Source organism: Rhincodon typus, chromosome 9, assembly GCF_021869965.1.
Source record: "Rhincodon typus isolate 14 chromosome 9, sRhiTyp1.1, whole genome shotgun sequence".
Lineage (NCBI taxonomy): Eukaryota > Metazoa > Chordata > Chondrichthyes > Orectolobiformes > Rhincodontidae > Rhincodon > Rhincodon typus.
In genome coordinates, this window is record NC_063340.1 from 15392473 (window position 1) to 15416351 (window position 23879).

At 42.5% G+C, this 23879-nt stretch overlaps 2 protein-coding genes across 9 annotated transcripts in view; one reads left to right on the top strand and one right to left on the bottom strand.

Moving 5' to 3' along the window:
• Positions 1–14143, top strand: part of LOC109912528 (nesprin-1-like) — a 194567-nt gene extending 180424 nt beyond the window's left edge. For all 7 annotated transcript variants that reach the window (XM_048600820.1, XM_048600819.1, XM_048600821.1 and 4 more), the window contains 4 exons: positions 949–1161; positions 2147–2239; positions 5014–5072; positions 12988–14143. In XM_048600820.1, coding sequence (XP_048456777.1) covers positions 949–1161; positions 2147–2239; positions 5014–5072; positions 12988–13231 — 609 coding nt within the window. In that variant the 3' untranslated portion in view covers positions 13232–14143. The remainder of the gene's footprint in view (positions 1–948; positions 1162–2146; positions 2240–5013; positions 5073–12987) is intronic.
• Positions 14144–16053: 1910 nt separating this feature from the next.
• esr1 (estrogen receptor 1) overlaps positions 16054–23879 on the bottom strand; it is a 252890-nt gene continuing 245064 nt past the window's right edge. For both annotated transcript variants that reach the window (XM_048600892.1, XM_048600891.1), the window contains one exon: positions 16054–23654. In XM_048600892.1, coding sequence (XP_048456849.1) covers positions 23435–23654 — 220 coding nt within the window. In that variant the 3' untranslated portion in view covers positions 16054–23434. The remainder of the gene's footprint in view (positions 23655–23879) is intronic.

A 23879-nucleotide genomic window follows, 5' to 3' on the forward strand; every position in this document is an offset into this window, starting at 1 on the left:
GAAGAGCGATGCAAAATATACATTTAATTTATCAACCATCTCTTTTCCACTGTCAATTCCCCAGATTCACTTTCTAGAGGAACAGTGCTCGTTTTGTTAACTCTCTTTATAAAAAAATCTATAAAAAACTCTTACTACCTGTTTTTATATTTCCAGCTAGTTTTCTCCTGTATTTTATTTTTAACTTCCTTATTAAACTTTTAGTCATTCTTTGCTGTATTTAATATTCTATCCAGTCTTCTGACTGGTTAAACAGCCTTACATAACTATATGCTTTTTCTTTAAGTTTGATACTCTTTTTAATTAACTGCAAACGCCAATATCGTAAGAAGCCCTGGTGCAAAATCTTGACTCACAAGCCCTCAGTTAAAGTTTGTCTGTTTCTTCTATGTTTAAAAGAACAAAAGACCTTCTTCCTTGAGTGGTGTTTCTGATCTCAAGATGTCCTATAACATTTTACAACCACTTAACTACTTTTAAACCTGTAGCCACTGTCATAACGTAGGGAAATCTGAGACCAAATCGGTACACAGCAAGATCCACAAACAGCAAAGTGACAAATGACCTGCTAATCTGTTTAGTGATGTTGGTAAATGCTGATCAGAACATTAGGGAGGGGATCTGTTAGTGTTTGAGATGGTGTTCCAACAGAGTAGACAGGGGTTTAGTTACATCTCCCTGAAACACAGCATCTGTGACAGTGTAGCTTTCCCTTGGGACTGCTCTGAGAGCGTCGGTGTGGATTATGTATTCATGGTTCTGACTCCACGACCTTCCAATTTAGAGATGAGAATGCTATCTCTGCCCAAAGTAAATGAAACGTGAGTGGCTCATTGTTTCTGAGCATTTGGTAATTGTGAAATAATCAATGGTATGGATTGTGTCGTGTTTTGTCCCACAATGCTGGAATGATACTACAACGTGAATATGTTAATTTGTACCTTGTAGCAAATCCGACGCGAACTGTTGGAGTCCCAGCTGAAAGTCGCATCATTGCAGGACATGTCCAGCCAGCTGCTGGTCAATGCAGAGGGGAGCGATTGTCTTGAAGCAAAGGAGAAGGTTCATGTCATTGGCAATCGCCTCAAGCTTCTCTTGAAAGAGGTCACCCAAGATCTAAAGGAGCTGGAGAGAATCTTAGACAACTGCAGCAGTCAAGTGGTATGTCAATAAATCCACAATGTGCCCAATTCAACACCAGTGAAGGCAATGCCATCTTCAGTGCCAGGCTGTCTTTCTGCTGGGTTAGGATGGCAAAGTGCTTTGTGTTTGTAATATTTGCCAGATGTTGCACTGTGTGAATTTTCTAATGTCTTGTCTGTAATCAAGCAAACTGTCTGCGTTGTATTCGCCAGGTCTATCAGCCTATGTTTGTGTGTGCGTGCGAGTCTCTCCGTCCTGTCTCTGTGTGTGTGTGTGTGTGTGTGTGTGTGGGGCACTGTAACTGTATGTATTGTGTTAATTTGAATCTGCAGCTTCGATACAAGTGTATCTTGAATGTGAATCAGAGACTACCTGATGTCAGTCCATGGTGCTCCGAATCTCACCATGTCATCACACCTGCTCTATGCGGTGTGGGTGGAATCTCCCTGGAGATAGGATGAAAGTAGCACCATCCTTCCTTGGTCTCTCCCTTCAGCTGGGGCAGTCGGGGAACCTGGGAAACACAGGCTCTCGATGAGACTGCAAATGATTTTGACACGAAGTTTCACCAAATCAAATCCAGAGTGGTCTCTTTGCCAATAAACATGAAGACAAATGATTTTGCCCTTAAATCCATTGGCAGAAATACCAAGCATTTGTACAAAGTGTGTGCTGAAAGAGAGACAGCTACATGTGATGCCTGACAATGGGAACCGTGTTAAACAAGGAGCATGGAGGTGCAGAATGCAATCGGGCAGTTTTGGAAAATAGTCATGTGCACTAAATGTTAATTGCAAATAATGTTGACCACAAATAAACTTTAAGTTACAAGGTTTAGCGTAAGATGATAAAAGCCTTTCAGCTTCTGTTCTTGGTTATGTGTTTCCCCATCCGTTCGCTTTGGCCTGGCAAGTACAGAACCCTGGGACATGAAGCGTTTCTAATGCTTTCATTTGTTTTCCTCTAAGGCACTCTGGTTTAAGGATCTCTTCTTCCTTTCCAGGACCTGGTGTCGTGGTCTTCAGCTGACAACTTGGATTCCTCAGGCTCCGTCAGCCCTGTGTGTAGCAGAAATCTGCCCGTTCGACCCAGACTGGTAATTCCCTTGCACCAATCTCTATACCCGACATGGTAGGGCGGTAACAGATATTTAGCCCTTGCATCTGACGGCTGGTGCCATGATACCATAACCGAGAGTCCCCTGAACAGGATGCACAGGCCCTGCACCCCTCCATGCATTCCTCTGCTTACCTCCACCTACCCCCCAGTCCCTCCCCACCCTCCTTTCCCATGCATGGAATTGAGAAAAATCGTAAATTTTACTTTGTAGTTAAGTGTTTCTTTTGAAAGTTTGTTCTTTCATTAATTCGATTTTTCTGAGTCCTGAGCGATATGTTTATTGTTTGTTCTGATATTTCTGTCTCGTTAATCAGCCCTGGTTCTTTGAATTGATTTTTATTTTCCTCTCTCCATTCACTCATGGCAGCTTTTCAAAAGGAATGCTGGCTTTCCATCATGGTTTAGCTGTTCCCCAGTCATAGCACATACAACCCATGCATGTCTGGCATTGCATTCTCATTCTACACTCGGCAACATGGCAGCCAGCATTTAGTCACATTTCCATGTTGTTAAGCAATCTGAAACCAAATGCACACCTCTGTTGTGAATTATTTGCCCTACAATCCATAATCTAGTGCAATGGCAAGTTAGTGAGCGAATTAAGAAAGGCTAGTCAACATCCTTTTGTCGTTAAGGGTGGCTAATGCGATAATACATCACTCATAGTAGGACTGTCCCACATTTCATAGAATCCTACAGTGTGGAAGCAGGCCATTCAGCCCATCTGAGTTAACACCGACCCTCCATAGAGCAACCCACCCAGATTCACCCTGTAATCCTGTATCTCCCATGGCCAAGCCATCCGAACCTGTGCGTCTTTGGACTGTGGGAGGAAACCGGAGCACCCGGAAGGAAACCCACACAGACACAGGGAGAATGTGCAAACTCCACACAGACAGACACCCGAGGCTGGACTCAAACGCAGGTCCTTGGTGCTGTGAAGCAGCGGTACTAACCACTGAGCCACCGTGCCACCCTGATCCTTCTACGCTGCTTTCATTCACTGATCTTGGCTTCCGTGCAGGGCAGTGCTTCCAAAACATTTCCCTAGTGTTACCCCATTTGAAAGCCTCAGATTGTGTGTGGTCCCTGAGGAAACATTTGGCAGGTGATATGAGAGTAGTTCAGCTGGATGGGATGAAGGAGGAGTAGAGGATTGGGGTGGGATGGAGAGTGGTGATGGGGTGGAAATCAATGAGACAGCATATTGCCTACAAAAGCAATCAGATACCTACTCTCTGACAAGGCCTATCTTTTTTTTTTGCAGCGGTAAGGCCTAAGAGGGCTGTGCACTCATTAGGCCATGCCACCAACATGAAACTGCAAGCGTTTAAAGGGATCTCATGACTTCCAGAACTTAGTCTGAGCTCCACTGCCAACATTGCAAGTCCCTGTGCGCACTCTGGGATATAGCTTTGGGCTGACTACAGACTGGGTGTACCAATAACCCTAGGGTAGAGGCGTTTCAGTCCTGCCCATATCAGATAGTACACAGACAAACTCTGTCTGTTATTATCCCGATGGAGGTGGCAGCAAATGCAGAGGGAAAGGGATGGAGCTGCCAGCTCCAGAAGACCTCGGGCAGAGGGGTTTTGTCACTTCCACTCTCTCAGGACTCTCTCAGCTTCATGTCATTAGAACCGCTGAGCATCATCCAGGAGCATCGTCCCTGTCCTGGGAGCTCTTCCACCCCCTACCCTCTCTGACTGCAGATGGTTACTAGCCTAAGGCTATCCTTGCCAGAGCTGTGTGAGAATCAGTCCTGTCTGCCACAGCTTCAGGCAGCGGTCAAATTGTAGTTGGTGCTTGTGCGTTTATAGGTGGGACATCCCACCTCCTGACCCCTCAGTGAGCTGTGTTCAATGTCCTGGAGGACTGAAGGGCCTGAATGTTGCATCTTGCAAGGTGCAACTCATGCCTAAGCGACTAGTACTGGGGCAAGACCTACAAGGGCCAAAGAGGAAATGTAGGGGCAATTTGCTTTACGTTACGGCGGAGTCGAGAGAAACTGTCCTCCTCCAGTGATTCTGAAGGTTCAGAATTGGGACTGGAGGTGCAAACCAGAGCAGGAGGGTGGGTATTCCTTTCTAATGCAATCAGAGTGAGGGGATGAAACGGCACAGATAAGGAGAGAAGTGCAGACAACTGGGACCAGGCACTGACTGAAGCCAGGGATTAAAAAGTCAACACGCATTGAGTTATAGAGTTACAGAGTCATACAGCATGGAAACCGTCCCTTCAGTCCAACCAGTCTATGCCGACTATGTTCCCAAACTCAACTAGCCCCACCTGCCTGTGTTTGGCTCATGTCCCTCCAAACCTTCCCTATTCATGGACTTCTCCAAATGTTATTGGTTGGATTGAGAAGCCCTGTTCCTGTTTGTTAATTTCACGTGATTGTTCTGTGTACAGAACTGACCCTCTCAGTACAGGAAGGGATCAGGAGGTGGGACATTAGGATTAAGGAAAGCACAGTGCCTCGCTGAAATAAGCAAACACCACATCGATATCACTCGCCCGCAGCAGACTCCTTCCAGTAACACAGTCAAGCCCATTGACAAGAGCAGCCAAAATGCCACTGCTCACCATTGCAGGAGGAGCAGCCAGTTTCTTTGTTATCATTGATATTAGTCACCTCACCTGCTTTTTTTTTTGCTGCACTTTTTTTTTTGTGTTCTGTCATCAGTAGCTTGGTCTTTATTTGCTGGACTGAACATTCTCTTTCTTTACCCCTCCGTTCATTCCAAACAGCCACGGGGCAAATGTAGCCTCTCCCAGCCTGGAGCCTCTGTCAGCAGCCCACACAGCAGGTACCTTGTTCTCCTGGTTTCTACAGTTTACCTCTAGAGCTCAGAGAGGATGATGGAATCTTCCAGGAAGCGTCCAGGATACTAAACACCGGGAAGGAAGGATTGGCAGAACCTGTGCAGAGTTTGTCACTACAAAGATCCCTCTGCTTTGAGTTGTGTTAGCTTGACAGCGGGATCTGATTGTTGCTTATCACACTTTTCCTCAGGTTCAAACCGTACGCTTTAATATGTAAAGTGTAAAAGCCCCTGTATTAATTTAAAACATAAATGCAGAGCCAAGACTGCCGTTTTCTTTAGAGGTCTACATTGAACGGGGTTCCAGAGTATTCTCACACTATGTTTTGCAAGTGTCAGTCACTTGAATCGCTCCAGAGCATCAGATAATGTGGAATCCTAATTCCAGATGAATGGTACAGCTGTTCAGATTGAACATCCTGCCAAATGACATCCCTCCTCATAAGATTCCATCATCTTCTTTGATCCTAGACTTTAAATGAAGCTAGTTATTGGGTTTTTTTTTCAGTAACGCAGTGCTTTGTAGACTCTTCAGACATTTTATCTTCTGTTGCTTGAATGCTCTCACTGCTGGTTAACAGGCTGTGCCTGTATCTGTTCTGCCTTGCTCACCAGATAGCGCTTGTAACCCACAAGAGGGCAGAATTGCAGCTGCTTCCTACATCGAACTCATTTCTGATTGTGTCTCATTGCCCTGTGTGTCCAACCCTTCTGTGTCTTCCTGTAAATGTTCCTCAATAAACCACTGCTCCCTGCCCTTTCCTCGCTACCACTACCTGCTGCCCAGCCGTTCCTACTCACCTCTAACACAGAAGGCACAGGGATTCCGAATGCAGCCTAGCAGCACCCTGAGGGTGTCGTGTGTAATATCAGTGCAACTTGGGAGCCCTGTAATTTGACTAACCTCTGTACTGCTACAAGTGGCATTAACCCGACACAGGTTTTAAAAGCAACAACACCGCAGGCTCTAAGTAATCTAGCAGCACTTGAAACTTGCTGTGCAGCTTGTGTTCCAAAGCTATTTCTAACTGTGGCAATCCTATAAGGTCAGTGTGCTGCTGCCTAGTTTATTGTTATTGTTTCTTGTCTGTGTACAATATTCAATTTGTTACTTTGACAAGCACTGATATAAATCAGTTTTCATTGAATAGAGGAATAAATCCAAGTACACAGGCCTGACAGCTTGTGGTCAGCGTGCTTGGGTATTATAAATGTTTGATCTCGAGCCTTGTGGGCTATATCAGCATTTGTTCTCCGATCAGAGTGTTTTGTGTTTAATCTCTCAACGCACGAAACAACCACAGCCTATGTTCAGGAATGAGGGTTTGAGACAGCATTGTTTCTGACATTCTGCAGAATGAGTTTCACTAGTGAAGGAATAAGCGTACCCAAAGATGAAGGGTTGAGTAAGGGGGAGAGTTACTACATGAGGACGGAGGCATGTCAAAAGTCATCTCTATTCATCTCGAGTGGACGAGGCTGCCTTTTCCTTTCTGAATTTGTTTTCGGGTTAGAGTTTGAGCTGATGCCAGGAGCTTTGCTGTTGCAGGGTGGGGAGATTCTCCAATAGTTACACAGGCGAATGACTGTTCAATACCACCCTTCCCTCCCCACCATTTCGCCAGGCCAGTGGGCTCAAAGAGAGATGTCACACTATCTGGGACAGGAACGGAGGGAGACTCCTGTCAAGATGTGAATTTGCAATGAGCAATGGATCCGACAGGACGACCTGTGAATGTCTCCTGTAAACAGAAATTATCTCTGCTCGGTGCATCTTCTGTGAGAGCGAAGAGGGAGATTCTGCCTTGAGCAGTGTTCTCACCTTTCTCAGTATGTATCCAGATGATAGGTCCAACAGAGATCACTCTCCGCTGATTAACCAGTCAAAAGGCATTAGTTTTAAGAAAAAGGCCAGTGGAACTTATTAATTTCAAACACAAGTCAGCCAAATGTTGCGTAGGAGATAACCCAATCAAATTTCTTTGCTATAAAAAGAATGTGATCCATTAAACCTTTAGCTTTAAGAATCATGCCAACCAAATTGTACTCTCATTAAGAAATCTCCTATATAGGTATTTCTGCTATAACATGATAGTCACATTCTTGTGCAACCTTGCACTATAGAAAATCGCTATACCTGTACAACAGAAGGTTCACGTTATCCAAACAGTGGGCACTCTTCATCAATCACGTTACAGCCAATTCGTGTTAACAAAACATGCGTTACAGCAGAAATACCTGTATTCCAGCAATGACTACACTACAGGCGTGTTACAATTAAGCTGTCTTGGTTTCAGTGAATGCAAAAGAAGTTTTAAATGAAACATCAAGATGTTAGAGAACTTGGGGGTGTGGGAAGAAACAGAGTATACACATTACATAGTCTCCTCCAGACGGGGATATTTTTTTCACAACAGCAGCTTGCATTGGCAGAGAACTTTTAAGGTCAAAAAACTTCTAAAGGTTCTGACATTTGTGGAGGGAATAACAGCCTAGCCCAGAATTCAATGAATAACTCTGCAAGTCCAGCATTATGTCGTGAAATACTACACTGTAAATATTGTGTCTTGTGTTTGGAGTTTGAGGAAGGTCACAGGTTTTGGTTGAAGTGAGAATTGCTCAAGTAGGAGTTAGAGAGGCATTTTAAAAAAATATATATATATTTTAAGAGGGTGTTGTTGCAGCTTCTGGCAAGCCTCTTCGTCCATTCATCTTTTGCACTCAGCGTGCAGTTAAAACCAAAAATAAATCTGGGATTCATTTAAAAGTGATGCAGGTTGAACTGAGACAAAGAGAAACATTTTCTACCTGAGGTAAAGCTATATTTGGTTTGAATGCTTAATTTTAATGAAACAACCTGTTAGTGGGTGATGAGGTACTGTTTGTTCCTGTTGCATTTCATTAACTCCCATTATTGGTGTTCTCAGACAGTCTGAGGTAAGCATAATGGGACTTCAGTAAAGGAACAGTGTGATGCTGTTTAATGTGCCATGACTTTTCAGTGCTACAGTGGACTTTTGGAATGACTGGGAAAGAAGCCACATGTGTATAATAAATCCTTGGGCATCTATGCAGTCTTCGTCACCCTTCCTTCTGCTTTACTGCCCTTCTAAGGGAGAGATTACTGATCACAGCAGCAATCGGGTGTTATGCCGGAAGGTTTAACAGGACTATTTACTTACGTATTTGCAACAGATCACTAGTATAACTACAGATACCTGGTGGACTTACATTTCTGGATCAAAATGCACCTAAGAGATTCAGATTAGAAGCAGTCTTTCTGTATTATGGATGTTTGAGTCACGCCTCTTTAAAAAAAGTATAATATTTTAGAACGCAGAATTGAAACCCCAGTGTAACCAAAGAAGATGTTAAGGTGATGGGTGAGCCAAGCTGAATGGTAGAACAGAGACAAGGAGCTGAATGGTATACCCATGTTCCTAACGTAATTGTAGACCATTCTGTCCCTCCAACCTATTTAATGATGTGATAATTTTCACTTGGAGCCTGGGTTACTGTGGAAACCGGCACTTTTACATATATGCTGTATATGTCTGATCTGTGGATAGTCACATTGCATCTCGAATGTCCATTCCATCAGATAGTGACCTGCTCTTGTATTCTTAATGTCAGACCTCCATCCTGGAGCACAGGAAGATCCCGCTCCTGCTTTGAAGCCACACCAAAGGCTGTCACAAGAGGAGCAGATCACATCCAGTTCGGTTCATAAAATAGCTTTAGCTAAAAATATAAGAGTAAGGAAGTCTTACTGTAACAATACAAGGTGCTGGTGAGACCACACCTGGAGTACTGTGAGCAGTTTTGGTTGCCTTATTTAAGGAAAGGTATCATCTCATTGGAGGCAGTTCAGAGAAAGTTCACTAGGATGATCCCTCGTCTGGAGAATCATGAACAAAAGTTAAACAGGTTGGGACTCCACTCACTGGAGTTTAGAAGAATGAGAGGTGATCTCAATGAAATATACAGGATTCTGAAGGGGCTTGACATGGTAAGTGTTGAAAGGCTGTTTTCCTCATGAGAGAGTCTAGGAGCAGAAGGCTTGGTCTCCAAATAAAGGGGCGCCAATTTAAGACTGAGATGAGGAGGAACTTCTTCTCTGAAAGGGTTATGAGTCTTTGCTTGTGTATATTTAAGGCTGAGATAGATTCTTGATCAGTCAGGGAATCCAGGGTTACAGAGAAAATTCAGGAAAGTGAATTTGAGGAACGTTGGATCAGCCAAGATCCTACTGAATGGCAGAGCAGGCACGAGGGGGCCAAATGGCCTCTTCCAGTTCCAATTACTTATGGCCTTAAAAGAAATATATTTGCATTTATGTAGTGCCTTTCATTAACTTGAACCCACAAAGCATTTCTTTGTCAGTGGAGCACTTCGGGTGCGTGGTGACTTGTATTACAGGGAATGCAGCAACCAACAATGTACAAAGCAAGCTCCCACAAAACCACAGTGTGTTAATGAGCTGATGATTTGTTTTAGTGACGTTGTTTGGGCGTTATGTATTACCCAGGACACTGGGGCAGTCCTCTGCTGTTCATGTAGTGCCAGGGGGTATTCTCAATTCTCTCAGATGCACTTGCATCCATCGATCCTTCAACCAACCTTATTGAAAATGTTGTATCTGATGACCATCTTGTGCTGATATTAGGGCCTTTCTGTGTGCAAACTGGATGCTGCATTTCCTACATCACAGCAATGGCTGCACCTCAGAAGTGTATCATTATGAAGTCACAAAAGAGACTATATAAATGCAAGACCGCCCTTCCTAACAACCTGGGAGATGATAGAGAAAGAAAGTGAGAGTGAGAGACCATTCCTAAATCAGAAGGCAAGAGTCAGAAATAGACTCAATTCAGATGTTTTTATTTTATTCATTCAGGGGATGAGGGTGTTGCTGACCAGGCAGCATTTATTGCCCAGACGGCAGTTCAGAGTCAACCACATTGCTGTGGGTCTGGAGTCACATGTAGGCCAGACCAGGTAAGGATGGCAGTTTCCTTCCCTAAAGGACATTAGTGAACCAGATGGGTTTTTAACCCCTGACAATCAACAATGGATTTGTGGTCATCATTATAAGGTTAATTCCAGATATTTATTGAATTCAAATTCCACCATCTGCCGTGGCGGGATTCAAACCCGGGACCCCAGAACGTTAGAGATAACAAAGTGTAGGGCTGGATGAACACAGCAGGCCAAGCAGCATCATAGGAGCAGGAAGGCTGACGTTTCGGGCCTAGACCCTTCATCAGAACATTATCTGGGTCTCTGGATTAACAGTCCAGCGATAATACCACTAGGCCATCGCCTCCCTCCAGAGAAAACTTGGCAATGGAGAAAGGCTTTCTCTCTCTCGCTGCAGAGCTGGTGGGATCTGAAGGAGGAGCTGCCAGGAACTGTCAGAAATTGCTTTTGACCCTGAGATTTGGTGTTTGTTCAGATCTCATAGTGCACCAAATGGCAAAACCGGAGCCAGCAGATTCTGTTTAACCTAGAAAAGAAAGAGAAAAACCAAGATTTTTTACCTGAATTAAATTCTTTAAACTGGTCTTTGAACCAGACCAAGCCCCGGTAGCTGATAAAGATCCCAGAGCCACTAATCACACAATGGGCCGGGTAACCATCACATTCTGGACAATTTGTCCCATCGGGGGGTTCTGTTTGTGGCAGTCTGCGGCAACTTTGCTCTCGTTTTTAAAAATACTCATCGTCTAATAAATGGCCATAGAATCCCCACAGTGTGGAAGCAGGCCATTCGGCCAATCGATCCCACTCCAACTCTCCAGAGAGCATCCCACCCAGCCCCAACCCTGTAATCCTGCATTCCCGAAGGCTAATCCACCTAGCTTGCACATCTTTGGACTGTGGGAGGAAACCGGAGCACCAGGATGAAACCCACGCAGGCACAAGGAGAACGTGCAAATTCTGCACAGACAGTCACCTGAGGCCTAAATCAAACCCAGATCCCTGGCACTGCAAGGCAGCAGTGCCGACCGCTGAGCCACTGTGCCATTCCTGTGTACGGATGTAGTGATGATCCAGCTTGTCGAGAGCAGAGTCAACACGATGCCTTGGTGGCAAAAATAGCAGGTTGACTTGTTTTTTAAAGGTGGGAGCAGGTGAAGGTTATACATGATATGCTGGTGTTTGTGGTATTGGACTGAGAGTTCAGAATGTGCAAGTCTAGCCAATCACAGCTAGCTGTGAAATTGAATTCAATAAATAAATAAGATTTCTGGCACCTGGAAACGTAGGAAGAAAGCCCAACTGGTTCACTAATGCCCTTCTTGGATGAGAACTCTCTACCCCTTACCCAGTCTGGTGCACACGCAGTCCTACACTATGGCATTTATACTCAGAACCATTGGGAATAGGAGCAGGAATAGGCATTTGGCCCATCTAATCTGTTTCACCAGTCAACTGGATCATGGCTGACCTTCTACCTCAACACCATCTTCCCATACTATACCCATGTCCCTTTGATGTCTTTAATATCTAGAAATCTATTGATCTCTGGTCTGTACATATTCAATGATTGAGCTTCTACAGCCCTGTAGGACGGAAGATTCCAAGATTCATCTCCCTGTAAATGAAGAAATCCCCCTGGCTCTAGACACCTGCAGCCAGGGTTAAGCGCCCTTTCTGCATCTACCCTGTGGAATCCTGTAAGAATTCTGTGTGTTTCAGCGAGATCTCTCATTCTTCTAATCACTAGGGAATATCGGCTCAGTCTGTACTCTGAGGACAGCCCTGCCTATTTTGAACATCAGTTACATTTCCTTTATGCAAGTTTAGCCTTGATAGGGTAAAGAGCTACACTAAGTATAGTCTGAACAAGGCTTCGTTCAACAACATTTACTCCTGTATTCGAATCCCCCAGCAATAAAGGCCAACAAACCATTTTCCCTCCTAATTGCTTGCTGCACATGCATGGTAACTTCTGTAACTCATAAACAAGGTCACCCTATACACATCAACACTTCCCAACCTCTCGCCATTGAAGGAATGCTGCGTATTTTTTTTTCACCTCGATAAATACAGACTCCCCATGTTGAACAATTGAGAGATTTGCCTTGCACTGTGGACATCTACAAAACTGTGTTAATTTGAATGAAGGAATTAATGTGAAAGAACTTGCTGAATTTCAATCATAAGTATCTATGCAGTGTTGTAAACCAGGAGGCAACAGTTCAAAGACTGTGAGCTGCATAAACATTCTACCTCAAACTATTCCACACCCACAATTTATCCATCCTCCTTAAGAACACGGCCTTCTCACAGCCATTTCATTGGATTAATCTTGACTTTAATCTTCCCCCACATTTCCAACACTTCTTTAACTCCTCAAGCATTCAAAGAAAGTACAAGAACAAAATATTGAACATTCCAGTGTTTGTTACTTTTGGGCTACATCACAGCAGTCTCCTGGAGATGAATCCTTAATTCCTGAAGATTATGAGACAGTCGTAGAGTGTTGGCATCCCTGGGTTTATGCTGCTTGGATTCAATGGCCATTGCAATTTGGAAGGTGTTGTCTTTAAAGAATGCTGTCTTGTTGATAATTGTAAACTAAAGTGTACATTAGCAGCTTAAGATCACTTTGGATACAGGATTAAACTTTACAAATGGGTTCTTGAATCTCAATAATGAGGAGGTCCACGAAGACGTGAAACAAGGAGGACAGCAGTAGAAAAGTAGATTGGAGGCTGGACGTAGTTGCATTTTCTCAGCAGACCACTGACTGTGAAGCAGGTCAGGTTCCTACTTCGAAGGTTAGTCGTTCAAATGTGAATTTGGAAATCTGGGAGGAGGATTTGTGTTCCGAAGGGGACCTTTTGTCTGAGCTGTAATTTTTTTTTTAATATGTATATTATTGTAAATATAGGCTCCACAAAGAAAGCCGAAGCGATTCTTCCCGTTCTAAGGAGTCGGAAGCGCAGAAGAGGCCGTCCTTTCTCCTGCGAGTGCTTCGAGCAGCGTTACCCTTGCAGTTATTGTTGCTGCTGCTGATCGCTCTGGCCTGCCTGGTGCCAATGACTGAGGAAGACTATAGCTGTGCTACATCCAACAACTTTGCCCGATCCTTCCACCCCATGCTGAGGTACACCAATGGCCCCCCTCCAATATGACCAATGGGAGAGAGAGTTGAGGAATGGTACCATCTCCAGAAGCAGTTCCTCATCGGAAGGGGGAAAGGCAGGCTTGGCTCCTTTAGGGCTCTCCACACCATTGGCTGCTCTGTACGATGTCCTTCGAAACCACTCAGGTCAAACTGAAGCCACAAGACGGGCGTGAAAGTAGCCAGTCCACACTCCCAGATCCAGGATTCAAAGAGAAACATGTAAAATACAAATTTAAATAACTTTTTAATGAGCAGTTATTTTCTACAGTGTTCGCTTTAGGCATGGCCTTGTATAGTTTGAGCTTTCAAAATTAACTCTCTGAATGTGTGAACGATGTAAATCTGGAAGGGAGTCTGAGCAGGATAGTATTGAGATGTAAGTAAAATTTCAGGCAATGTTGATGAGACAATTATTGGATGTAAACAAAAATTGAACAGATTATTTGTGTACAGATTGTCAAAGCTATTTTATGTTTTAATATTACCCCTTGCATTTATTACCTGTGCTGATCATTTTTACGTTGTGAGCTGCTTTTCAGAAACATGCACGGAATAAATACTTCCCTTTCTCAATTTTCCTTTGTGGGAGGAGGCATGGATGTGTACATAAGATATAAATATAAATCCTCCTACAACCTGAAAACCTCTTGCTTTACGCAATGGGTGGGGCACATGTTTGTAGCAATTCCAAAGTGAATCAGGTGATGAGATTTGAAACAAGGGAGGCCTCTTGAACAGTGTCACTCCTGTTTGACTGCTGTGATTGTCTAATTGTGGCATGTTCCGACCATGGTCAAACCGTAGCGCTTTTTTTTCTATTCAAAAGCAGCCTTGTGTGTCTACAATTAATAATATGAAAGCTGGTTCTTTTTGGTATACAGCAGAAAGCTGGGTCGCTCATTAAAGGGCCTTCTTCTTTCACCGTGGTCTTTGTGTCATCACTACTTTGCACCAGTTGCACACTCCACCATAGATTCTGCCACCTGAACTCGATGCAACATACACCCACTTTGTCTTCTGCCCCTCTTCCATGGAAAGCACAGCAGGTGAGTCACCCCTCATCTGATACCATGTGGATGTGGGAAGTGAACCAGCAGTTGGAAATAGCCCATCGTACATCCAGTGCAATAGGAAAGCGTGGTCCACTGTTGTTTGTCATTCATATGTACGATTTAGACGAGAGTAGAGGAGGCATGGTTAGTAAGTTTGAGGATGACACCAAAATTGGTGATATGGTGGACAGTGAATAAGGTCGTCCAAGAATACCACAGGTTCTTGATCAACTGGATTGGCAGATGGAGTTTAATTTAGATAAACACGAGATGTTGCATTTTAGCAAGATAAAACAGGGAAAATCTTACACAGTTAATGGGAAGGCCCAGGGGATTGTTGTCGAACAGAGAGACCTAGCAGTGCTGGTACATAGTTCCTTGAAAGTGGCATCACAGGTTGACAGGGTGGTGACGAAGGCATTTGGCATACTTGCCTTCATTGGTCAGAGCACTGAGTACAGGAGTTGGGGCATCATGTTATAGCTGTACAAGCCATTGGTAAGGCCACATTTAGAGTACTGCGTACAATTCTGGTTGTCCTGCTATAGGAAGGATGTTATTAAATTGGAAAGCGTGCAAAAAAGCTTTACAAGGATGTTACGGGGACTGGAGGGTTTGAGTTATTAGGAGAGGATGCGTAGGCTGGGTCTTTTTTCCCTGGAGCGTAGAAGGATGAGGGGTGACCTTATCGAGGTTTACTAAATCGTGAGGGGCATAGATAAGGTGAATAGCCAAGGTCTTTTCCCCACAGTGTGGGGTGTCCAAACCTAGAGGGCATACGTTTAAGTTGAGAGGGGCAAGATTTAAAAGAGACCTGACGGACAACTTTTTCATACAGAGGGTGGTGTGAGTATGGAATGAGCTGCCAGAGGACATGGTAGTGGCATGTACAGTTACAACATTTAAATGATGTTTGGATAGGTACAGGGTAGGAAAGGTTTACAGGGATCTGGTCCCATTTTCCTGCATTCGGCCTGTTTCGTTTTAGGAAATATGGTTGGCATGGACGAGTTGGGCCGAAGGGTCTGTTTCTGTGCTCTATGACTCTATACCAGCGAGTTAATCAATTAGTGCATCTCCCCTGATCTCTCCCTATAAAGTTGTACAAGGTGCCTAGTCCAGTTCCCATTTAAAAGTTATTATTGAATCTACTTCCACCACTCTATTCGGTAATGCATTCTAAATATTTGCACCTTCTTTCCTAAGTTTTTATTATTTTCCTCATGTTGCTTCTGGATATTTTGCCAATTACTTAAATCTGTGTCCTCTGATTACCGATTGTCCAGCAGTGGAAATAGTCTCTCCACATTCACTCTATGAAAAGAAAACCTCAAAACTTTGCATTTCTCTAACATACGGTGTCTAGAATTTGGCAGGAGTGAGTTGAAATGTAATCGGTGATTCATATAAAGCTTTAGCAAATGCCTTTGCTTTTCTACACTCTGCCTCTATTTTTAAAGCCCATGTGCTTTTTTTTATTTCCCAATTGCCCTTTTCAACTGCTGTCATCACTACTGTTTACCTGGTGCACCCTGTCATCTGCCATTTGTTGGTGGATGTAGACACCAGGTGTATTGGAAAAATCTTCCTTCAAAGATTGTGACATTTCCTGTTGGCTGCGATTGCATTATGGTCCCTTCCTCCACCTTGTTTACCTGTACTGTGCTGTACTTTTCTATGTTCTATCTTTCCAGGGCACAGTGCAGCCCTGCTTAGATGTATAATCCTGAGATTTGGGAGTTTTAAAGCAAAACGCAGTAACAGGCACATTAGCTCACTGTTTTATTCCACCCATTCAATATGCAAATAAAATCATTTTACATGCACAGGATTTCCTAAATTAAAATCACACACAAATTACAAACAGCATCAGCTGCAATAACATATTAAGAAAGAGAAGTCTGCTACAAAACACTTTCTTGGTGCTACAAAGTGCAGACCCTTCATGGGGGTGGGGAGAGGAAGGGTCACTATTAGTTTACTATGTAGTGCATCGCAATAGGTAGTTCAAACAATTCATCAATGTAGGTAGTTTTCTTATAAGGTAGAATGAGTCATGATGTGTGAAACATGAACAAGGAGGATCTTTGGTATTGATATTACTGCATAAGCAATTGATTGATGCATTCCTCCTCCTGGGATTTTGCGTTTGCCTTCTGGAGAAGATTTCCATTCTTGTTTACACACATGTTCATTTAACTGGGAATAATTTACTCTCCTGCTAGAAACTCATGACCATGACAATGGGTGGAGTGTGAGCTGAGATATGTGTGGCCCCCAACGACAGATAGTCATCATTCAACTTCTTGTTATAATTTCACACAATTCTCGGGTGGGTGGGGAACAGACTGACAATGAAATTAGCAATAGTGGTTCCAATTTCGAGAGGAGCCTCGCTGAGTCGGATTACAGACATTCTGCAGAAATGTGGAAAACCAGCCACATTTTTTTGGGGGATATCACTCCCATTTCACAATGTGTCCAGGACACAACTCAAGTATCTCATCACAATGAATTTGTGATCGAACCATTTTGTTCTCCTTCAGAAATGTGTGCATATTGCAATTTACAGCCAGTCTATCAGTTACTCATTTTAGGGAGCTACATTTGAGCAATCAGCAACAGACTATTTTGCTGCTTAAGACAAACTGTGACAGGTTCTTAACTTTTTTTTAATACACCAGCTAAAATGTAAATAAAAAATAAGAATACAGACTCTGGTTGTCAAGCTATAACTCTTTGGGGTCATGGCTAGCACATTGCACTGAGAGTGTGTTTGTGTGAAAGGATTTCAATGAAGTGAGCTCAGACTACCAATTAGTAATTAACACATTACAGTACATTTTTTCCCTAAAAATCCTCTGTTCTTGCATTACATTCAATCTCAATCTCTTGTATATGTACACAGGCAGAATTGTATCACACATGAGCAAAAGGGAAAGGAATTTAAAGCTAAAATTAACAATGGTTTTTTTACATATTTAACTGAAAGCCAAGTATACAGTTCATTAGTATTCCTCTGCATTGCATAGCCCAGACTATCTCTGTGAGGAAAATACGATGCAGGAAAATACCTTGGTTGACAAAACATTTGTCTTTTAGACGGTTATCACCGTTGACTTGTAATCCAAGTGTTCCCGCTCATCAGAACTGTACTGCATTATGTAGTTGAAACAAACTAGAATCAAGAGTATTTAGCAATTAAATATTTTTTCAAAAATACAGTACACGTATAGGCTTTTCTTAAACATCACTGTAGACATTTTTCTTCAAACATTGTGAGACCAGTGGAGTTGGTAGCACAATAGGATCACTAGAACTCACTTGCAGTGTGTGAACACATTATACGGATGTGATTTAGTTCATTTTGTATGCAACACCTGAAGATTGGACTCTGGTTGGATTTCAAAACTAGCCATTTCGGGAACACAATCACTGCACAAAAAAATATTTGGCCAAACACAAATGAGCTGTTTGACTGATGGGATTGGGGACTGTGAAATATTTGGGCATATCTGTAACCACTGGTGCTCACTGCCTCTAATTCTATTCAAAATAGCAGCAAGGGGTAGATTTATAACTGTCTGCATAATTTGCCAAATGGCACACTAATCAGCTGCCTTTAAAATAATCTAACACCTGCCATTCCTTGCCTCTTTAATAATACTCAGTGACTATTATGTAGTGATAATTGCGATGAAGTGCTAAGATGTAAAGCTATATATAAACTGCAATTTTTGTGTAAACTATGATAATGATAAACCCTATGAGATTCCTTCTTCAATTAGTCCAAAACAAACTGTTCAGAAAACTATTTGCAAACTCTCTGATGAAACAGAGAAGATAACTAATGCTTTGAAAGTTGCTATAATTCACTAAAGTGTATATCTTCAATAACCCACAGAAATACATTCATTTTGTCTGTATTTATGAGTCACAAAACAATTTACCTCAAAATAATCTGCTGCTTAGAGCAGAGCTTCTATGTTGCACAGTATTGAGACAGCGATTGATAAACCTTGTTTTATCAACTACTCAATTAAACAGAAACAAATTTACATGCACAAATGCATTTTTCCTTTACAAGAACATTTTAGACAATCCTGTTCAGCCCTTTTGACAGCCATAAAAAGGTAGTTAGATCGCCATGTGGCATCTTGCACGTGACCAACAATTAATTGTGTGGTAACATTTAGCCTTATAGTAAAATAACATGACCATCAGCAAGCTTGTTCACTTCACCTGGGAATTTGTTTCTTGTAGTCTGGGCTTTATGAGTGATAACTGCTTCCAATAAAGGCAAGCAACAGAGAGAGAGAAAAGAAATCAGCCACCCTCTCACATCCAACAGGAAGCTGATTAGATGGGACATAAAATAGAAGGAAAGAGTTTCACACATTTACTGCATCAACGCTTTGATCACAGATTTGGAAAATACTCGTTTTATGGTGCTTTAAGATATGTTGTTTTCAGCCAAAGGTCTTAAGGGAAGCTCAACGTAGCCAGGGTGAATATGTGAAGACCACTGAAGCTAATGAATGGTGGTGGGTTTTTTACAGATTAACTCCAATACATGCTAACCAAAAGAAGATATTGTTGCTCAAGGTGAATCATTAGGCAGCTGGAGACTGCAAGCCATCCTTCCCAAGATGAATATTGAAACTGTCTTAACTACCTGACCATCAAGAAGAAATTGTTCAGTCATCAAATGAAAGTGCCTTATAGTTCCCCAGCTGCTTCACATCAGATCAACTACTTCAAGGAACTAATGGTAGGTTCTCTTGTGACGCAGTGATAGTCCTACCTCTAGGACAAAAGGCCTGGGTTCAAGTCTTATCAGAGGTCTATCATAAATACTCTGAATGGGTTGTTTAGGAAAATACCCAAGGAACTAACAATAGGGCTCTTGTGGCAAAGTGATAATGGCCCTACTTCTGGGTCAGAAGAGCCAGGTTCAACTCCTACCTTCTCCAGCAGTGTTTTATAACACATCTGAACAGGTTGAATAAAAAATATCTAGGGAACTAACAAATACGAGGTCATCTCCATTTTATAGGTTGGGCATAGGAAACAATCTGGAACATTTCAGACTACTTAATATGCAATCCTTTATGCATTGTGTCAACCCAGTGTCACCCTGTTATTGGCTCACTGTGTCTATACAGGTTCTCTGTGTAGTTCCACTTGTAGTAAATAAATTTGAGTGCTAGTGTTAGCTGGAATGGATTGATTGACAGTGTGGGATTTTGACATGGACAGGAGAACATGGTACTGATATGTGAACATGGTACTGATATGTAAACAGCTGCAGCTCCCAATCACTGCAACCAATGTGGTGGTTAATAAAGTGTTCCTTTCTTTACTGTATTCATGGGAAATATGGGCCCAGCACTTAGAGGTACTCATGTCATTGTTTCTCCTTAGCCCTACCAATACCAAACAAGGGCTCTTCCAAGTTCATCTGGTTGGGACTGTGGACTGCCCAGTGGAAAACAGAATGGATGGACCTAAAACAATAAGTTATATTTACATAATCCCTTTAATGTAATGAAACACCTCAAGGCACTTGAAAGGAGCTTTACGAAACATGTACATCACCAAGCCAGACTGAGAGATATTAAGTTAGATTATCTAACTCTTTATTACAGAGATTTGGCGGGAAGGGTCGGGGGCTTGGGCCTTAAAGAAGGAAAGTGAGGTAGAGTGGTGCACAGAGGGAGTTCTAGAACTGAAGGCTTAGCTGACTGAAGGCGTGACGTCCAATGGTGGAGCAATTCTAGCTGGGAATGCACAAAGGCCACAGTTAAGAGTGGTGTAAATATTTCAGAAGGTTGTGTGGTTGGAGGAGAACACAGAGATGGAGGGGTCAGGCCATGAAGGGATTCGAAAACAAGGTTAAGAAATCTAAAGTCAAAGCTTTCCTTGACTGGGAGCCAAAGGAAGGTCGGAGAATACAAAGGCACTTAATGTACGCAATTCACGCAGAGAAATCAGGACAGTAGAAACCACTCAGGATTGATAAAGTACTTTGGACAGAGTGGAACAGTTGGATTAGTTTGGTGTTGAAAATGGACTATCGGCAGAAAAGGGGCAAGTGAGACTAATTTGGGATGAACAGGGCCGCGTAGATTTAGGTCAGTGCAGAGAGGTGCAAAATGGCAACAAGGGCAGGATGAACTGAGGAGGTTCCTTCTGTAAAATCCTATTGTTGCCCAGTTAGTGACAACAAAAACCCCATAGCAGTAAAAAAAATTGAATAACCTTAAAATAATCAAAATTATTTGCACCTTTATTGGATTGCCAGAGCTAAGTCACGGCCAAATGCTTGTGCTTTGGGTGAGTGAGAGAAATATAATTTAGCAAAACAAAATACATTATATTAAAATAAATTTATTCTGAAATACTATCCCCAATTCTGATATATGCTGATGGTGAATCCTCAATCTCTATCAGAATGTAATCTAACATTCAATCCAATGTCATTTTCTGATATATGTCAGTTTGTCATTGTCTAGCAATAAGCGCACCATAGATTACTGAATGTCTTGTGGAAAGGTTCACATGTGTACCGCTTGTAAAGATTTTGATTCTCAAAGATTCCTGTATTGCCCCTTTAAAGAAATATCCCACAGCCTGGCTCTGTTTTTTCACCTTTGAGATCTGTATCTCTCCATGCTCCTGTCTTCTCATACGTAGCTGTCTGATACTCAGCCTTCAGAAGCAGTACAGCTTTGTGGAAGGTTCACCAAAATAAACCCACACATTACATAAGAAAGCTACAAACATGAAAGCTGCTTCTCTGACTCTCAGTCCAAGCACTTTTCATGAAGACATTTACTGAAAAAGAGCAAATCTTAACCCACCACCCCATACCTCACCTCATTTATAATTGATAAACTGTTTGCTGCTTACAAACTCACCGTGTACTAGAGAAAAGATTAGGCTAATCTATGGACTTATCAGACATGCTAAAAAAAGAACCATGTTTTTGCTCTGAAATTGACAACATGTATACCCAGAAAACAGGAGGAATGATATAGAATCATACAGTACAGCATGACGCCACTCGGCACAAGTGCAAGTTGCTGTTAAATCTGCTTCCTACGCTCAGTGAGGAAGTGCGTTCCCAATTTCAACAACTTGTTGTCTAAAAAAAAGATCTCCCTCAGTACTGCTCCCACTCCACTACCCTCCACCAATTCTCCACCTGACTGTTCTATCAATTATCTCCACCACATTCTGTGGTTGCTGATACCCCCTTCATTATTGTGAACAGTCTGAATAAGTTTTCTGTTATAACTTTACCCAGGAGAGAAAATTCGTCTTGTCCATTGACTGGTGAAAGCTGAGATCTAATGAACTCAGTACTGTGGAACATAAACAGCTGAGTAAGGGTGCCGTGATTCTAACTGAAGCCAGGAATGGTTGAGCAGGAAGGTTCCTATTTGGGTGATTTCATGGATTGCCCCAACATACCTTCCATTGACATTGAGGGTAGACCCAAGGGATTTAACATACAAAGTAGGTCATTGCTGTATCATCACTGCATGCCCAAATCTTGCTCCAGAACTAATTTGCCAAAGTCTTTGGGTTTCAGCATCGTCAACATCAAAACATCAACACACCCCCTCAATGGCACCATGACACCTAACCAATAAGCATCTGGCACACCGTACAAAAAAAGGCACCAAATGAGGAAACATTGCGTCAAAGGCCGTTTGTTGAACCTTTGTAGAGAATAGGCATCCTACGATTATTGCAGCAATGATATGGAGTAAACGGTAGTGTTGCAAAAAAATTCCCTACAAACCACCAGTGTTTTGAGGTAGTAGCCAGTGTTGATATTGGTAACGCAATATTGTGCTGATGTGTTGCAACTTGACAGAACGTTGATCTGGAGTGAGCCTCCTATTCCTGCCCAGGGTTTAGATTCTGATTTTTCCCATCAAAGAAGTGTCAAAAACCTTTGGAGGAATGAGGCCATTGACGTTTGAGGTCTGGGTGGTATCCTGATCACGGTGCTTTGGTCATCTCTCCACACACAGACTTTAAAAATGTATTCTTGACATACAAGCAAGGTTGTCCTTTATTGACCATGTCTTGTTGTCATGGAGAAGGTGATGGTGGACCTTCTTGAATTGCTGCACTCCATGTGGTGATGGTGCTCCCAAAGGTGGCCATTCAGGAGGGAATTCCAAGACTTTGATGCAGCAATGATATGTGACTTAACTGAAGGTGTGTAGAGTATTGGCTGTAATTAGTCCTGAACTCATTATTAACTCGTAATTGTGCATAAAATAAAACAAATCAATCTATTCAAACTTTTAACAAGCGTAACGTAAACCCCAATTAATGAACAAAGATGATGGAATAACCAATGGGACCAAGATTGGTGCCAGGATTAGCAGAGGAACTGAGTTGAGAACAGGGTCACTTGGGTCATGAGGAAATTCACAGGCCATGTTCATGGGGTTACGTTTGTGAGATTCGTTTTTTTTAATTTTGTTCTTACTGAAGATGAGGGAGTGAAGGGAATTCAGCAGAAGGGTAAAGCTCCCTCTACTCTGTGCCAGCAATATGGCACCAGCTCCAAAGATTGGTACCAGTGTGGGTTATTTTTCTCCTCGATTCCCTCGCACAGCTGCCAATGGGATCTGGATGGATATGAGGAGAAGTCCATTAACTCCATTCGCCTCTACCCCCTTTCATTCTGGTTTTCCATCCAAACCTTCACCAGCAGATTTGACCTTGGCTAGCAGAGGTGAACGCTCAGTGGTCTAACTCATTCTGTTGCCAAGTGTTTATCAGAAGGCCAAGGATTATCAATCCTTTGGGAATGGTCCTATAGTACATTCACCTTCATGTCCCTCGTGGTCGTGTTCTAGTGAAGCATTTGGAATTTCAGTAAATTCTTTGAGAAGATTAGAGAACTTTACAAAACTGCTGGAACACTATGCTGTTCCCGCATCACTAGCAAGCCCTTTCCAATTCAGTAAGTATACAAAATACAGGGCTTCCTTTGTTGCAGAGTGGTTTGCGTTTGGATGAAGCTGAAGCTATATAAATTTTGCTGCAGTGATGTGCTTCATTTGCAAGTGATCATAGGTAGTTTTCTGTTGGGACTTCTGTTAATACTGCGTACCATTCAAATCACTGACCTATCTTGATGTTTCAAAACTCACATCTGTCTTCTTTAGTGACAGTAAAGAAGAGGAAGGCATGGTCCCTCTATTTATTGGATTGGCTCCATTTCCTCCAGGCTGTGGCTTGTCCATTGGCGTGTGCATTCTGTGAGCATCCAGCATCTCCAGGAGCAAATCATAGAGTGGTACCACATTCTTACATTTCATACTGTAGAGGTGTTCCATTCCCTTGTTACTGTTGACCAAAGCACAATGTTGGAAATTAGCACCATCTCAACACACGAGACACATAGAAATATTCCAAAACCTCCCAAGATCATTCATATGTTTGTACAGAGCAGTCACTCAGAAGAAAGATATGTGTATTAATTTGAAATATTGTACATAATTAGAACTTCATAGAAAGTCAAGGGAAAGGACACCATCATAGAGATGTTGCTACTGTTTGATTACAAAGGTA